General features: G+C 36.9%; 1 protein-coding gene across 1 annotated transcript in view; it reads right to left on the reverse strand.

Annotated features, from left to right (window-relative positions):
• Nucleotides 1–13,266, reverse strand: part of LOC149793244 (ubiquitin carboxyl-terminal hydrolase 8-like) — a 116,930-nt gene that overhangs the window by 85,028 nt on the left and 18,636 nt on the right. The window contains exons 4-5 of the mRNA XM_089967207.1: nt 9,492–9,577; nt 6,311–6,468 (exon numbers count right to left, since the gene is read on the reverse strand). Of these exons, the coding sequence (XP_089823333.1) occupies nt 6,311–6,468; nt 9,492–9,577 (244 nt within the window). The remainder of the gene's footprint in view (nt 1–6,310; nt 6,469–9,491; nt 9,578–13,266) is intronic.

A 13,266-nucleotide genomic window follows, 5' to 3' on the forward strand; every position in this document is an offset into this window, starting at 1 on the left:
TGGACACAGAAATTTATGTTTGTGCCTAGTCGTAGTGGTAAACTGGTTTGATTAATCTGCGGATTTGATTTAAAACCGAAAATGACTAGTGCAGGACTGGCACTGAATGCTTTTAAAGGTTTAGAATTTGGTTGCTGAAAGTTAACATATTTAAGAATGTTATTGCACGGCTTTTATAATTTTATAAACATTGATAAACATTTACAATTTTATAACGCTGTGGCCCACTTAGTTACCGAAAATAGTAGATATGGCCCTCTACTTGAAAAGCTTGGGAACCACTGCACTAAAGGCTTGAATTTGTCTGAACCAGGCCATGTCAGCACATACGAGAGATTATATTTGGGGAACAGATGTCAGGACCCATGGGAGATTATGTCAGGAACAAGGTGAAGGACTTTGGTCTTTTCATGTTGAAATTGGATAGAAGCTCTGATATATCTCTTTATCCTGATTGATATATTGTCTGCCATGATACTGGAATGTGTCAGAAATCATGGAAACATAACCTTTGAGGGTCGTTGGGGTTTACTATTCTCCTCATCAAGACAAAATAAAAATTCAGCAAGTAGTGGAATTTAGGCACTCAAAAGAAATAATATTGTTGTCTTTGTACCAGTCACTGAATATATGCCACATTCCCTCATAGGTCTTCAAAGTGGAGAGCCTTCCTGCTAACAAGATTATATCCATGATTGAAAGCTTGATATTTTTCCTTCACAGGTCACAGGTAAGCTTGGAGGATTCAGTCCGGACACAGGTGGAATACTCTTGGCTGTAATTTGGCTTCAATTGTAGATTTGTCATCAGATCAGACAAGCAGCTTGTTGACCCAGGAAGCATCCCATCTAAAAGGGGCGATCAAAATCAATTTGCAATTCTGACCATCAATTTCTGAAAAAATGTTTATACCAAGATTGTAGGTGAGTAGGCAAGCAGAGACTCACAGACCCTCCCAAGTGACTGAAAGTTCATCCATGGACCAAGCTACTGGGTCTAAGACTGGGGAGACAAAGAAGGCCAGTTTTTGGCTCCACATTTTTGTATAAAGGTAGATCATTGGTTGCTTCCAAAGTATGCCAATCTAACGAAAGACCGATTGGTGAATGGACCATCCTGTATGTATGGACTGACTCATTCTTGACAGAGAATTGGCTAGAAAACTGAGTCTACTGGAAATATCTGATTTGTATAATTATGCTGAGTTGGGAGCACCAACATTGGAACTGTCAATCCAGAATGTACTGGTCAGGTGACCTGGTACCCCCTTGCTTCAGAAAGTAGGTCACCACCACTGAGTTGCCTGATAAAATTACAAAAACATTCTTACAGAGTTGGTCTTTCCAGAAATGAGAGGCATTTCAAGAAGTTTATAATATGTGGAGACATATCCATCAGTTTACACATTCTGCTGACAGTCTCAAAGACAAGGAAACAGGAACTGTACCTACTGACATCTGTACATACTGTAACTCCCAATTTGGGGATTTTCCAAAGGAATCCCTGTCATCAGCCAACCATAGGTGTGCTACTCACTCAGGAATGATAATATCTTGCTTATGATTAATTTCTTTTATTCAAGTCGACTGGAAGAGGGGCACCATTGAGTTAACAATGCCCTTTTTATGAAAGATGGCCTTGTTGATTCAGATCCATTTCCAATTCGATAATCTGAGGAGTCGCAAAAATTCACTCACTGTGAGCCACTTCATGTTGCAAGTGGACGATTTGAGTTCAATGATACACATCACTCAAATGAGATAGATTATAAACTCTACACTGAAGTGGACAAAATGATGGGATGGACAGGTGTTGGACTTTCCCAATTCAATAGAAAACTGACAGGATATAAAAGGCACCAGAGATCATCTCTGCCCTTGACTAGAACAGAATTTATATATTTCTGGCGGACATCGTCCATGTAGGCTGCTGTTGCTGTGGGTGAAGTCAACAGTGGGATGATAAAGATGCTGAAAGCTGTCTTTGCAAAATAAAGCCCTAGAACAGACTGTGGTAAAAGATCAGAGGAAGGACAATCACATCCCTTTCTAAGTCCACAAAGACCTTGACCGTATATGTATATACGATGATGGGGGTGGGAGACATTTGGAGGCCAGCAACACCCAATAAGTCTCATCCACTGAGGCCTTGACCTTATATTTATATATGATGATGGGGGTGAAAGATATTTGGAGGCCAGCAACACCCAATAAGTTTCATCCACTGAGGCCTTGAAGCTGAACTGTCAACTCCATAGTTGGGCTGGAATAAGATAGATTGTTAGGAGGACTGCACACTCATTGTGTGGGATATCCTATAATACTGCTACATCAATGGCTGAATAAAACATGCTCATTGGCATGGAAAAGGTAATACAGACTTTGTTATAGAAATAGGCCATAAAAAACGGATAGGCCGCTGGTTCACCGGAAGCATAGACAGTATTGATGTGGACTGTATAAAGGCCCATACAGACGTCTCCGTTTGAACCAGTTGTGCCAAAGAATTAATCATAGGGACTGATCTTTCATTGAGATCCCCATACAGGTCAAGTACGAGCCATGTCATAGGAGTGGAGAAACATATTTATTAGTGATAAGCGAACAGTACCATATGAATGGAAAAATGGATAGATCTCTCACTAAGATTCATGGATAGTTCAATATTGTATGGCCCTGTCTGCCTGACATAGCTTTCAGACTTGACCAATTGACACTCAGAAGGAAGAATGTATGGCTGGATGTCTTTGTTGGCATCCAGAATGGTATTGGAATGGTGCTACTTTCTTCACTGATGGATCTTTAAGATGTGTACCCGATTAACAGACCTGAAAGCCATGCATGGGCGGGTGGTGGGAACTTATGTCTAGTGGGCTGCCAATAAATGGGGATATATTTGCCGTATTATTGACATTTATAACTCAGGAATGAGACAACCCTAAGGACAATGTGAACCACTACATGCAACAATGATACTCCATTGAGGCAAATGATCCGAAATAGCAAAGTTCACAAATGTGAGAAAGTTACATACAAATAGGTCAAATGAAAATACGGTATATGTGCAGTAGTTATTTTAATAAGTACAAAATACCCAAATTTGATGATGGCAGCTTAAAATAGTATATAGAAGTTGTTGTTGTTGTTGTTCTAGGATTTAACGCCATTTGTCAGCACAAGATAGGCTATACATAGCGGCCAGTATAACTGGTGGAGGAAGAACCCTGGAAAACCCAGGGAAGAACCACTGACCCACGAGAAGCTACTGGCAGGCTTTCCCACATACCCACGTTAGCCGAGCCTTGGACTCGAACCCACGAAGACAGAGGTGAGATGGCAGTGATCCGGAACAGACAGCGCTTTAGACCACTCGACCACTCGAGGCCCCCCCCCCGTATATAGAAGTATATAGAAGTGGATAATTAGGTCTCTACATGATGTTGATTGATCAACAGTAAAAACTAGTGACACCTGGCAATGTAAAGGGAAGGCAATTGGCAAAGATAATTAGATGGACAAGATATTTCTCATCTTTTTGGAGGGCTGGATTCAGGAGACAGCAATCATTCCTAAAGTTAATGTGATCAGGGAACAAATCTGAAGGAGAAACTGTCAGATACATTGAATAAAGACATGTCTTTAACTGAATCATATCAGAGTGAGAGGTAAAATATTAAATGAACCACCTGCATGATGAGCGAGGTATGGTATGCACATTATTTTAACTGAGAGCAGCTTAGTAGATGGTCAGCAAGGATGAGTTTATAATCATTACAATTAAATGGTATCATTTCAGTTAATTTGTAGCCTTAGTTTGGACCACTGTAGAATCAAACTTGCATGTGGTTTATCTGTAACAGCATAAGAACTAAAGATTAGTGTATTGTGTCGAGTATAGAAATGACAGGGATGTGTATCTATTGTAAATGACTTGTTCCAGGGTTGAATGCTTGCACTATGTTTTCCTAAGCTCTTCATACACTATATTCAGCTGCAATTCATTAAAGGCAATAACTCATACAAACCACAGGACAAAGTATTTTGTCAACATACACATCTTTAGTTAATTGTCAGAATATTTTCTGAGTTTCATGGTAATCCATCCAGAACTTTGGACCCTATGCGGTCAAACAGATGGACAGACACTTGCACATGAGAAATTTTATATACCCCTGGCAGGGGTATAACACCCAAAGTTAACATTAGTGATGCCAAAATGAGACCTTCGTTGGCTTCTTATAATATATGGTGTTTCAAAATAATTATGCACATGAAATTACATGCAATTCAAGATCACATAGACAATTTAAATGTTTACATGTTGTAATCAAACATATATCAAGCCTTTTTTTTAATTTAGTCTCAAATGACTTGTGAGCATTCCTTGGATAAGTTTCAAAACAAGAAGAGATGTCTTTTTATTTCTGCTTTTAGAGTCTTTCCAAAGTGGTGTAGTTTTGAAGAAGCATTTTATTACACCTCTCCCTCAAAAACTCGCACACAACAGGGTCCACAAACATAGACCACACCAAAAAATGAGGCGTGAGGTACTGATGGATGTCCAAAAATTGAAAAAATTGCTTTGACATCGAGAAAACTGTAAGGAGGGGGGGGTGCGTTAGGGAACTGGGCTGTTCAATGACTGAATCCTCATTTTACAATCACGTCAATAATAATTTTTAATAATACGCTTTTTCTAATGAAGTTGTTCGTTATTCTGTTTAAACAACATTTTTTCTTTCAAAATAACCGACATATGAAAGATCGTTCCAGCTGGTTTGAACAACCATCACATGTACGTGAAAAATCTGTATTACGTCACTGCTTTTTGTTTTCTTGATGAGTCTGGTTCTCGTAGTGGTATTTAATAGTATCTTGCCAAATTGGTAGTCTACAATTTGGGAACTAGACAAACTGATTATAGACCACCAAACAGGATCCCTTTTTACAAAAAACATGCGACATTTCGTGACACGTCTACACAGTAACTCATTTTTTTATTGTTCAATTGGTACAATGTTAATGTCGTGATTTCACTGGAAGTAATAATGAAATTTCTTACCATCCCTGAGGATATCTCTAAATGCCATTTCAAGAATACTATGAAACTCGCTTACCCACAATGGCACGTATCTGTGAAATCAAGCTCTTTATTTTACAAAGTATTCTTTTCACTTTGCTGCCTTGTTATCTTTGATCACAGTTATGAAAGAGTCGTCCAACATATAACCGAGGCTGCTAGATTTTAAATTAGTCTGATATTTGTGCCTTTTAACTTTTCGTTTATTCCACCTCCTTTTTTTAAATTCAAAAGACATAATTAACGTGATAATAAAAAGGAGGCCAGCTTTTAATTCAGTGCAACAATACAACAAATACTTCTGCAAGTCAGTTATCAAAACATGGTCTGCACTTAATTAGGTTCTCAGAGAAATGTTCGCGGACATAGCTGTTATAGTAGATTGACGCATCTTACATTTATTTACAACATGACACATTGCACTTATGACGACTGCACTTAAAAGGAACTAAAAGATGAAACTAGAACCTAAATTTCAATTGATAATTTTTTTATTTAATTTGTATTTATTTATTAAGGTACATCCTCCACATGGCGTGACATTTCCATTGATCGAAATTTCCTTACATATCATTAATTGTGGTGTACTAGGAATGTTGTTTAGAAAGAAAATGTAAAAAATTGTACGAGTTATTTTTAAATTTGATTTCATAGTGTTGATTAAAATTTCCAGGTCCTATCTACCGTTATCAATGATAAAATGAGTGATACATCAATGTTTCCATTACCAATTTTCTTAAAGTTCAACAAATAAGGATAACTTTTTGGGGTATTTTCGGTTTAAAAAATGGGATTCACGCCTGACACTGCGTTATAAACAGGTTCACAAGTTATCAGGGTGCGAGTTATCGAGGGAGTGGTGTACTCTAGTTAGGCTGTCACCAGACTACTTGCTTATAGCAATATCAAGCAGCATTGTCTCTAGCCCATGTTAGAAGGACACTTGGCCTTGCCATCCCTAGATCAGGTGGACCCCTGTCCAGTCCTAAATCTGAAGACATTTAATAAGCAACACATGAAAATATTCTACATGTATTAACCCACATGTTTCACTTGCAGTTCTAATATTATCATTTAATGCACTAGTATTGTGCATGAAAAATGCCCTCTCTTGTAAGAGACAGTGCCCTCATAAGAGAGTTAAGCTCCTCAAAGGGCAACCAGCATGCACTCTGCCCCAATGTTCGGTTCTGAGAAAATATTTAAGTCTGCATACTGTTTATCTGAATACCTTTGACTGTTTTAGCTGAATCGGTCTCCTTGCTTGTTGCAGCCACTAAACCATCATCCTTTGTTATCTTGATGTTATCTTTTTCTTTGTCTTTTTTCTCCAAGGTGTTGAGAGCAGATAATTTTTCCTCTACTGCCTTGTGTTCAAGCTCTTCGTATCTGTGTACAAGTAAATAATATTTACATTATTCAGAAATAGTTAGTGATGGGAATCGGTCAGAGTTTCATAATTAATAATCAGTTCTACTTAACCACCTGATGATTGATTACAATTGGTTGCTGAGAGCAAATTTTAATTTCTGTTTTGTTATACAGTTGTACCTTTGCGCAAGAGTTCAGAATGTTAATAAATGTACTGAAGTAATCTCTTTTAATGATGCATGATTTAACCTGATAAAAATATTACTTTTTTTATTATTGTGTTGTGTTATTTTTGTTCTACAACTTTGTCAAATGAATGCAACTTTTATGGCTGATCAGTCATATGTAACTGAAATAATGTTGCAACCCCCAAAATCAGTTCATTCATTGGTGATGTGTCTATACTCTAAATCAGAGGTGGGCAAACTTTCCAGTGCAAGTACAGAATACACAAATTTACACCTTGTCGTGGGCGCATACTTCATTAAATAAAATAATTAATATTTGAAATAGCAAAAACAAAAGGTTTTTCTAAATAACATCTAATTAATTTTCAGTTGTTAATATGTTGTTAATATTTGAAAACTTAAACTTCAAAAGAAGCACATTCATTTGATAAACAGAGTAACATAAACAGAGTCAGTGCGAATGATCACTTGTTCCTAGGCCACATGAAAGCCCTTGGCGGGCTGCAGTTTGCCCACCCCTGCTCTAAATTATAAAAGGACATGGCTTTCTTGTTTGCCATTATTTACAAATACTGCAATACTGCAAAGGATTTTAAATTTATACTGAAAGAAATCATCAACATGTGTTTAAATTTATTAACTCATCATTTCAACAGCTTAATCAATCATGACTGTATGTTCCTAATTATGATGTTGTTGTTATAGGGTTTAACACCATTTTTCAGAACAAGATAGGTTATACATGGCAGCCAATATAGATGGTGGAGGAAAAAACTGGAAAACCCCTGGAAAGTACCACCGACCTATGAGAAGCTACTGACAAGCTTTCTCCACTGTTTATACATCATTATAGTGTGTGGATCTCAACAGTGACTGAGTTAAGACATGTCCCCTTTCCCAACAGGGGTAGATCAAAATTACAGAACCAGAAGTATGCAGAGAAACAGCATTATCCCAACTCTTTACTTAGTTAATGCTGCACCTCCACAATTATATCTAAACATGCCCCAAGTCCACACCACTTAGCGGTGGATTTTAATCCCAAAACCATCTGTTCATATCTGTGGACAAGCCCCATTCTTTCATAGTGTAAGACAAGTTGTGCAACATTATGCAGCACAAACACACTTCTGTATGATCATGATAACATTATCCCTGATGTTTTTTCAACAAGCATTAATATAATTATATAAATGCAAACATATACCTCACCCGAGGTGCTGACCCAAGAGGATATAAGTAAATAAAATTAGTAAAAGGATGCATCTAGAGGCCATCTCCAAACATATCATAAGGTTTCCAAACTACATCTAAAAAAGTATGGGAGTTGCTATATAACATTATGCACAAGTAAGATGGGCAGAATCACATAATCCCTGCCTTTTTCTTAGAAAAGCAATGGGTAGAATATGTCAAACAGCCATACGAAGCCAAATGTCTCCTTATGGCTAAGCATTAACACTGTATATTTGCTCATATATTGATGTGATCTTCCTAAAAACTGTGTGCAAAACATGGATATCATCACTACTGTAAAGCTGTTAGTACAGTTCACTGCATATCAAAAAAAGTCCACAAAATGTAAAATTTCTATAAGTATGAAAACTTGCTCGATTTGGAATGAAAATCTCATCGGATCATCTACATAATTAAAAATTATGCAATTTAATTTGTCTATCTTGTGTGTCTTTATAGCTTGATTATACTGACAAGATTTTCATCAAAAATTGTCCATGGATTTTAACTAAAGCAAAATGCAATTGGCCACCATCTCAAATACCCATGCTTTTCCACCGCATATTTCCACCACACAACCCTATACCATTCTCAGCCACATGAACCATCTTCTGCCCATAACTGCATATATAAAATTTGATTAGAAAATGTCACTGTAATTGCAACTGTTGTATATTTGACCTTCAATGCATTTCAATTAACCCAGTGGCAGAAGCTATCATGATAATTCTATCTACTATGACCAGAGGGGCAACATAACTACAAATCTATGCTCTGTAAAATTCCAACCAGTGCTTTAGGAGATGTGTAACAGATTGAAGAACAGAGGGACAGGTAGAGGGCATAGCTATATTCTAAACACTTTTTTAAAAGAGGAAGGGAATAAAAATGTATTTAAACTTTTACAGATTGCTATACTGGCCTGAAAACCTAATTGACCGCTCCAGTAGCCTATTGGTTGGAGCATCTGCCTTGGATGCAGGAGGTTGTGGGTTTGATCCCTGGCTGAGTCATACTAAAGACTTACAAAAATGGTACTAACAGCTGCCTCCCATGGCGCTCAGCATTAAGAGGTTAGTGTTAGGACTGGTTGGCCTGGTGTCAGGATAATGTGACTGGGTGGGACATCATGCTACATGTCTGTGGCATGATGCCCCAGTGTTAGACATCACTATAAGCTGCCACACTGCAGATATTGTAGTGATATGACTGAGAAATTGTTAAAGCTACGTTAACAATCCAATTCACACATACACTGAAAACCTAGTCACATCATTCATATACGAACATAAACCTAGCCACCAAATTTTATTTGTCTACTTTGAATGTGTTTTTGCTTACTTGTGCTAATAATGTTTTAGTAAAATAAAAAGCACAAGTCCATCAAAACTATGACCTATTTTTGTAAAATATAGGAAACTGCCCTTGTGTCCTTTTTTATGACCAAGATGAGATTTCTAGGCTGAATCGAAAATAAAAAAATCTCTTGCACTGGTATTATGGGGTTATCACATTTACAGAGCACAGATTGCAAAGATGGCATACAGGAGGATATATTGAAACATAAGAGAGCTAAACTTCCCCTATTTTCAAGGCAAAGGGTAAAGCCGAAAGTACCTCTGTTTCAGGCTCTCAGACAATCCTTCAGCTTTAGTGATGGCGTTTAACTGGTTTTTCTGACCCAAAAGGCTGTCATAATATTCCTGAAATAAATGCAGAATATTTGTAGATACAAGATACTGATTTTAAATTAAGCATAGTATGTTTAGTTCATTTACTTATGTGGCTTTCAATTCCAAAGGCTTCACAAACAAGGATATGTTTATTGTAAATTATGTTTCTCTAAGGATATTTACCTAATCATATTAGGAATTTAACTCTTGCTAATTCATAAATCTAACATCCCAGAAAGATCACAAAAACTGTCTTTTCATATATATCAGACTAAACTAATTATATATATGAAAAACAAAATACCATTATATTTCTTCCCCTGCCCCTTGCTTCCACCAGGCTGCTACCTGTATACCACATGTTTAGCAATTTAACCCTGTGTAATAAATATATCAATGTGATTACCTTTATTTGTTGGGAGTCATGAGAGGGATTATCTAAAATGTGATCTGATACATATTCTCAGAGGAGGATTTAAATTTACAATAAAAATATACTTCCTCCATCATTTACAGATTGACAAGGTTTGTAAAGGCAGCTCTTATCTCTTGTTCTGATATCCTTGTTTGGAAATGTCATAGCCCATTTCATACCGAATTTAACAGAGTTGCTCAGTAATTATCCGAATAACCTCCCGAGTTAATTTATACTCCTGCCAATCCAATGCTGGTGGGTACAAGTACATAACAAAATGGCATCCATTGTTGTTTAGAAGTATTTCAGAAATAAAATTAATTAAATGATTGAAATTTATATGTAAATTATCCACAGACTTTCAAAAACAAATCTGATAAAGTCATATGAAACACATGATTATATAGTGACGTTTCAGATGCACAGAAATAGTTTGAACAACTTGCTCTTTGATTGCCAGGATTACATTTGTTTACTTTGACACTGTTCCTTACTTACATGTACATGTCCAGATGTAAAAAACTCAAAGCTAATCTCTCGTATGGGTTTGAAATCCGCCCTGGTTTCCAGAAAATAAGACAGGATGGTTCCAATATTAAATTTCGTCAATATCTGTGACAGCATCGCTGTTGAATATGCATTTTTCAACTCGATAAACGATGTTGAAGCAGTTACAGAAGTTGATGCTGATGCTGAAGCATTAGCCATATTTTGCCCACCACCTATTACGGTCAGCTGACCACCAGCCACATGATCAAAATTCTGAGCAAATTACGAAGTTCACCGAAGTCTGCATGAAATGGGCTATTGATTACCACAGAACTGTCAGATGTTACTTGGGTAACATTTCAGCAAAGTAGATTATGCCATGAACGAAAGGTTTGGTCATGAACAATCTCATCATTCACTTGTGTGTGTGTGTGTGGTAGATGAGTGAAATAAGAAATCCCCACATCCAACAGGTTTCTTGAGTATTTCTATTTATCAGAGGCTGAAGCAAAGAATCCTAAGATGATCTACTCTAATGTACTGATTTGTATTAGCCTGGACACTGACGAAGTACATGGTCTATGAACATGGATAGAAAATGCAAAGACATGGTCAATGAACATGGATAGAAAATGCAAAGACATGGTCAATGAACATGGATAGAAAATGCAAAGACATGGTCAATGAACATGGATAGAAAATGCAAAGACAAGATGAAATCTACAGCTGAAACACTACTGCATTTATTTCCAAAGTAGCATAAAAGGAGAAAACACAGTAGACTCAAATGCTCAAAATAAATTCTAGCATGCACTGGTTGTAATTCATCTCCCTGTATGAAAGTCCCATGGTGGGTATATTTTTTTTCTCCATTTCTGGAATGGACACTGATTAAAGAAGATAATATTCAGAAAATATTGTGGAAAGGATAAATGGATAAAGAGACAGACCCAATTTAATATCCCTAACTTCTATAAAAGTGGGGGGGGGGGGGGCAATAAGCAGTTACTGTGCAGAATAGGTGTGTGTGTCTGATTTGGATTTTTAATGTAGCTTTTAGAACAAATTCAGTCATATCACTACGATGTCTGCAGTGTGGCCGTTTATAGTGATGTCTAGCACTGGGGCATCATGCCACAGACATGTAGCACGATGTCCCACCCAGTCGCATTATCGTGGCACCAGGCCGACCAGTCCTAACACTAACCTCTTAATGCTGAGGTGCAGAATAGGAAAGTGGAATGTACAGACATGCCCAATTTAGCATCCTCCAGTTTTTACAAAAAGCTGCGGTCCAAAACAGTGATAAGCAAAACCTCCTACAGCAACCACCCCACCCAGTAAACGAGACCACTCCCAAATAATATATTTTCTGTCAGTTTCATTGGATTGGTTGCATGGAAGCTCTAAAAATTTCATGGCGTTGGGTCAAACAAATAACAAAAATGTAAGAAAGCTGTGTATTCTGGGTCAAAACATTAACTAAAATATAAGAAAGCTGTGTATTTTGGGTCTAACAATTAACTAAAATGTAAGAAAGCTGTGTATTTTGGGTTGAAAAAATAACTAAAATATAAGAAAGCTGTGTATTTTGGGACAAAAAATTAACTCAAGTTTAAGACAGTTGAACATTTTGGCAACCCTCAAAAACTGTAGCCATGAGTAACTCACAAGCCCAAAAATGCCAACAATGGGGGGGGGGGGAACAGGAATGGGATGGGGAGGAAAACAACTGTCAACAAAGAATATATAATAGGTTCAGGTAAATAAAAAAACTGACATTAAATATTTGTCTTTCTTTTAATAAAAATGAATACTTTGGTTTTATTACTTTTTTTTTTAAACATAATAATTGCAATTTTTATAAAAACATTTTACCTAACCTATAAATCAGTCATTGCAAGCCTGTGCTTATGTCCACCCATGTGATGTTTGCCTGGAGCCACAAAGTACCAATTATTTAGATTTTAAAAAAAAATATAGCTATATTATATATCATTGTAAATAATAATTATTAATCCAAACACAGGATACCCAGCGACGTGGGGGACGAATAAAAGACACAATGAACACAAAATCGAAAAGAATGAACTTAAAATAAAGCACACAAAAAAGAACGCACAGCATGTGATACCCATGTGATGTCTGAGCAGGACAGGATGCTTGCTGCTGATGCAATCGACTCTTCTGAACCCAAACTGATCCGAATACTGCCAAGTTACTTTAATACAGATGCACAGCTGATAATACATCAAAAGGGGTGGGTACATATTTGCCAAAAATACCTTTATGCATGCCTCTCTCCCACACATATCACACATCCAAGATGTACAAGTACATTATTATTGTTATTCTAATTCTATGTCCTTGGCAATCGCAATTCGTGTTGAAACTGAAAAAGCTAGTTTGATTACCAGTAAATAATTTTTTAAAAAAAGTAGATAGAAAATCATGATTTTCTGGGAAGAATATCACAGTATGATAGCCCACTTGTTATTTTCTGAGCTTGCGAGGAAACATATTACCTTTGAAGCACCGATTGTTATGAAAATGTACTCAGCAAATGGAAAAAATGCCAGTCTAACTAATGCAAAACAGTTTTTTTATGTTGCTGCCACAATAAGAAATGGACATTTGTTTGGTTCTCCAAAGCTGTCCTTTGGCGGTGACTTCAATAGCACATGCACCACAATCTTTCAATAACAGCAAAGAACTTTTCTTCAAAGAAAGCCAGTACCAAACTTAAATAAAAGTGATGGAATCTGATGGATTTTTGCATTTTCCAATGTGACTGGAGCGCGTTAACTGTGTTGTG

The sequence above is a fragment of the Sinohyriopsis cumingii genome, chromosome 8 (genome assembly GCF_028554795.1).
Source record: "Sinohyriopsis cumingii isolate HCF-2022 chromosome 8, ASM2855479v2, whole genome shotgun sequence".
NCBI classification, from domain to species: domain Eukaryota; kingdom Metazoa; phylum Mollusca; class Bivalvia; order Unionida; family Unionidae; genus Sinohyriopsis; species Sinohyriopsis cumingii.